Genomic DNA, 5,332 nt, shown 5'->3' with positions numbered 1-5,332 from the left:
TGCTAACCAGAAGATTGCTGGTTCAAACCCACCAGCCACTCCTCAGAAAGAAGATTGGGCAATCTACTTCTGTAGAGATACTGCTTTGGAAACCCAAGGAGGGGTCGCTGAGTCAAATCGACTTGATGGCAGTGAGTTTGTGTTATTTTTGTTTTTGTTTTTATAATTCTAAAATCTCGCTATCACTTTCTCAAGAAATCTGTGAGGCTAAGAGAAGCTCCCTGGAGCAGAACCTGGAGGCTGAGACCTCTGAGATGCCTCTCATCCCTTGGGCCAGCCATTCGGGCAGATAGCTAATTGATCCAGTTCAGGCATATCCTGGACGGGTTCAGCAAAGACAGTTGTTCTTTGGCTGGGCCTGGACAGCATGCCAATTAGGCTTAGTAGTGAAGACAGAAAAACACCGTTACTTGGAAAATTATTGAGTTAGCTCTGGGGAGTCAATGTAAATCAAGTTATGTTCCAGAACCAGAAATGAATGGTGATATAGCTCTAAAGTGCCACTTCCTGAAATTCACAGTAAATGGATTAGGCACTGAATTTAGCCTTTGCTTTTAATGAAATGGCTGGGCCCTTCCTGTTAGAGGCCCGTCCTTCTCTCCCACTTTGCCTCTGCCCCAAAGCTCACCTGTAGCATTCCCAGCTGCAGCCGGTAAAGAAGGTTCCGGGCTGTGGGTGTGGACATAATGAGGAGTCTCCTTTTCTCATAAAACTGATCTAGAAGTGCAGCTGCTGTCCTGACACCCACATTGATGTTCATGGCTGTAATCAGAAATGGCCACATGGACATGGAGAAACAACTGAATTGGTGTATCTTTTGCTGTGTATATTCTCAACAACAACAACAAAATAAATAAATAAGGAAAAATAAATATAAATAAGCCACACTGTTTTAAACTAAAAGAAAACAATGGCCACATGGGTTAGAAACTTTCTACTTGTTCCAGCTCAGTGTAGCCTATGATGACACACAGAATCATATGTATGAGAGCAGACCCTGAGACAAGGATCTGAGTGTAAGCAGTTGACTTGGGAGGTGGTCCCAGGAAAACACTAGTATGGGAGTATGGAAGTGTATTAGTTTCGTAAGGCTGCTGTAATAAATTACTGAAAACGTAGTAGCTTAAAACATAAATTTATTATCCTACAGTTCTGGAGGTCAGAAGTGAGGTTCACTGGCTAACATCAAGGTATTGTCAAGGCTGTCCTCCCTTTGGAGGCTCTAAGGGAGATCCATCCCCTTGCCTTTTCCATGTCTGGAGGCTACCTGCATTCCTTAGCTTATGGCTTCTTCCTCCATCTTCAAAGCCAGCAGGGTGGCATCTTCAAGTCTTTATCCACTCTAAACTCAGCTTCCATTATCTCCTTCTATGACCCTGACTCCCTTTATAAGTACTTTTGTGATTATATCAGGCCCACCTAGAAACCCACAACAATCTCTCCATCTCAAGATTCTTAATTACATCTGCAAGGTTCCTTTTGCCATATAAGGTAACATATTCACAGGTTCCAGGTATTAGGATGTGGACATCTTTGGGCTATTGTTCTGTCTACCTTAGGAACTGAGATGGGAAGGAAAGGAGGCAATACAGAGTGTGTTATCACTGAGTTGTGGGCATTTAGAGTTCAACCCTACTGGGGAACTCTGGGAGACTATAATGCACACCTCAGACCTATCCCACTGGATGAACAAAGGAACTGGAGTATCACTGATTAAGGGCTTGTTTCTAGGGACACTTATGCTCTATCAGTTCCAGTTGGCCTTGTGCATGATCTACAATGTTTTCATGGCCAGGCAAAAAAAAAAAAAAATCAAAGATACCCAAGTAATTGCAGTAAGTAGCCTTCTGAGCATATATGGGTGTGCCAAAGGCATATGGCACAGAAACCAACAGTATCTGCTGGGGGAAGAGGTACAAGGAGGCATGAGGATGAAAGAATATACAATGGAAAGGCTAACTTGTGGCAAAAAAAAAAAAACTCAGACCAAAGTCTGCTTTCTTGGTGCAGTAGGGACAGAGTAATGCAGGGCACAGAGGGCCACACAGCAAGGAATTCTGCCATGGAGGACATGGGACAAGGCAGTTTTTAAATAGGTCTGCCATTTAAGCAAATATATGACAACCAATCCCAGCTGATGGGCTAGTTGAGGTCAATGAAGGGTGTTTAATGAACAGGAAGCAAATAGGCTTGGCCCTGGAGGAAAAGTAATATAAGAGCTAGGGAATTCCATGTGTGGTTTATTGTTCCTATTTTAAACTTTCCAGTTGTGTTTATTTACACATTCATTCACTGAGCCAACACCCACTGAGTGCTTGCCATGTGTCAAGCTCCATGCTAGACACTAGGATACCACAGTGAATGATATCATGTTCCTGCCCACTTCCCCCAGGGGCTCAATCTATGACAGCTTGAAATATAATGGAAGCTCTTAAGTAATTTAAATTTTTTTTAGTAACCTCATTATATAAGCACAAATAAATAGATGAAATTAATATGTAATAAGATATTTTATGTTATGCAATATACTGCAAATATCATTTCAGCATGTAATCAAAATAAAAATTGTTAGTGAGATACTTTATAGTCTTGTTATTCTTTTTTTATACTGAGTCTTTCAAATTAGGGTTCATTTGATACTTACAGAGCATTTCAACTCAGGCTAGCCACATTTCAAATGCTCAACAGCCACATGGGGGCTACCATATGAGTCCATGAAGGCCTAGGACCTTGTTGTATCCCCTGGGCCTCAATGCCAGCACGATAGTCATCAAGTTCTTAGATGTGGAGTCTGGGATAGTATGTTCTTTCTCTTTTGATCTATGAAATTGAAGAACCTCAAGCATTTAGATGAAGGTATATATGTGTCTCTTCTACTTAACTCTGAATGGTGGGTTAAAAGGAAAAGATAATGACAAGAAAGTACTGGGAAACAGGGAAAGTGGGATATATAAACAAGAGGTATGTCCAGAATTTTCTGGCTAGTGCGAATTTCACATTGTTGTCACTACCCAGCCCAATTCTTGTTCATCAGTAATAACTGCTGACATGTATTGAGAATTTTCCCTATGCCAGACACTGCTCTATTCCACCAATCAATGGATGACCTCATTTCATCCTTACAACCACTCAAGTGGTAGCTAAGGTATTATTTTCCTCATTTTACATAGGAGGAAATATTCCAAATGTACTCAATCTGCATGACTTTCAAGCCAGAGCTGCAAAGCAGGCATTTTATCCTGTCCACGGCAGCATAACCGGCTCCATAAACAAGATCCTTAAATTTATAGAAGGAAGGAACAAGGATAACTAAAGCAGACTCTGCTGATTCACGATGTCATAAAAGGCTGGCCCTTGGTTCCTAGCTCCACCTTCTTCCTTAGAGGACATGAAAGGGAAATCAGAGGCTAAGTAGGGGGGATAGCCAGATGAGGTGCAGCAAAAATCCAGGGACTGCTTTCATCCATTCAGGTGAAGAGGGATGGTACTGAAGCTTTCAAAGTGTGTGAAATGAAACTCTCTCTCCCTGAACTCAGTTATCTACTGAAATCCAGACCCAAGGGGTCCTCAGCTTCTGCTGCTGGCTGAAGAGATGGCTGCACACATACCTGCACAGGTGGGTTCCGTGCCAGACCAAGCCAGGTTAGATTGACACACTCGGGCAGAGCTACCTTGAAGCTCATAGCCACCGATGCAGGAGAACTCACAGGTGGCTCCATAATTGTCACCATCACTGGAGCACTTCATGTAACCATTCTCTGGGGCATTGAGTTTGCCGCAGCGTTTGACTGTAGGAACACAAGCCCAGAGGGGTCTCAGAGCTGAGTTCCCTTCCGCAGAATAACCAAGGAAGGTAGGGAGGCCTGTTACATAAGGGAATGAGCAGGGCTGGCTACTTGGCCAGTGGGTAGACCTTGGAATGGTCACTGTCCATATCAATGAGATCATTGAAATCAAACTGATTTAGCCCTCTGTGTTAGAGATGGGGGGATTGACCCTAGAAGAATAAAGATGGTTAGTAATTAGCTGCCCAGTCCATGAAATATAAAAAGGACCTTAAATATGTTTTTCTTTCAGGTAGATCAAAGGTTCCGGAACACCAAGAACATGGTAAACTGGTGGCCCAAGCTAGGGGGCTTCTAAGCATCTTGGGTTAGAGAAAGGCTTGCAGGCTTTACCTGATCATCAAAAGCCCAGGGATGGAAAAGTTATTGAATAATACTCTCCTGGGACAGACAGCTGCGGCTCCTGTATGACTAGCTTCCTGCCCTCTGAGACCCCTTCAATAAGCCATGTATGTGGACCTGAGATTTAGTGAGGCTACCTGCCAGCACTGAACCTCCTCCAGAGGCTGTATCAGGAAATTCAGGCATTGAGATGGAACATTTCCCCCGTCTCATCAGAGGCAAATCCAAACCTGGCAAGTGCCCCTATCACAGAGGTCTCTTGCTGGAGAACTTGCTTCCTTTTGCTTTCCTAAAGCCAATAAGCAGTAAGTCCTCTTACCTCTTACTTTAACCCGAAATTTGCAAGTGCCCTTGTTCTCAGCTCTGTCATAAACTGTGTACTGGATCTTGTGGTCTCCTTCTGGAAAATTTGAGCCTGGGGGGAGGCCTTTTAAAATAACACTGAAATGGGAAAAAAGGCAAAAACATCAAAGATGATCATTTTGATTCTAACGGGCATTTGTTGAGCACCACCTCTGCACAGGACATAGGGATACCAAGGGCCATCAGGCCAGTTTGATTAGAACAAATATTCTTGATGAATTAAATTAAGCTTTACTCAGTTTTGGAAAGATTGTTAGAGACCAGAAAATGGAAGGCCTCAACTGTTGGGAAGTTGATATTTTTCTCAGTGCAGGGAAACAAGAGAAATCTTTGAAGGGAATCCATTTAGTGTCTTTATAAGTAAAATCATTTTTGAATGAATAAATGAACAAACAAATGGATCACCACCAACAGACTACCGAAGCAGAGAACTGAAGACAACACTGCTGACTACCAAACAGTCCACACACACCTGGGTGGAACTGAAGGTAGAACAGAGGGTTAGGGAGACTGGGAAGCGAGGGTCCAAGTCTTCCTCTAATCCTACCCTTTTTCCAGGGGGTTGCTGAATTGGCTCAGTCTTGGGAAGGCAAGGGTATTTTCTTTCTTTGTTTTATTCTTCATTTTTTTTAAATTGTGATTTGGGTGAAAGTTTACAGAGCAAATTCATTTACCATGCAGCAGTTCACATACACTTTGTCTCATGACATTGACTGCAATTTCCCACAATGCAACAGCTCTCTTCCCGCTTCCTCCCCATAGTTACCTCTTCCCTGTGTCCT

General features: G+C 42.9%; 1 protein-coding gene across 1 annotated transcript in view; it reads right to left on the bottom strand.

Moving 5' to 3' along the window:
• Positions 1-5,332, bottom strand: part of SRPX (sushi repeat containing protein X-linked) — a gene marked incomplete at its 5' end in the record, with an annotated part of 73,062 nt that overhangs the window by 34,754 nt on the left and 32,976 nt on the right. Inside the window, 3 exons of the mRNA XM_007957660.2 lie at positions 629-762; positions 3,609-3,788; positions 4,507-4,628. Coding sequence (XP_007955851.1) covers positions 629-762; positions 3,609-3,788; positions 4,507-4,628 — 436 coding nt within the window. The remainder of the gene's footprint in view (positions 1-628; positions 763-3,608; positions 3,789-4,506; positions 4,629-5,332) is intronic.

The sequence above is a fragment of the Orycteropus afer genome, unplaced genomic scaffold (assembly GCF_000298275.1).
Source record: "Orycteropus afer afer isolate SDZICR_OR568_19922 unplaced genomic scaffold, OryAfe1.0 scaffold00770, whole genome shotgun sequence".
Taxonomy (NCBI): domain Eukaryota; kingdom Metazoa; phylum Chordata; class Mammalia; order Tubulidentata; family Orycteropodidae; genus Orycteropus; species Orycteropus afer.
This window is presented reverse-complemented; position numbering and strand designations above follow the sequence as displayed.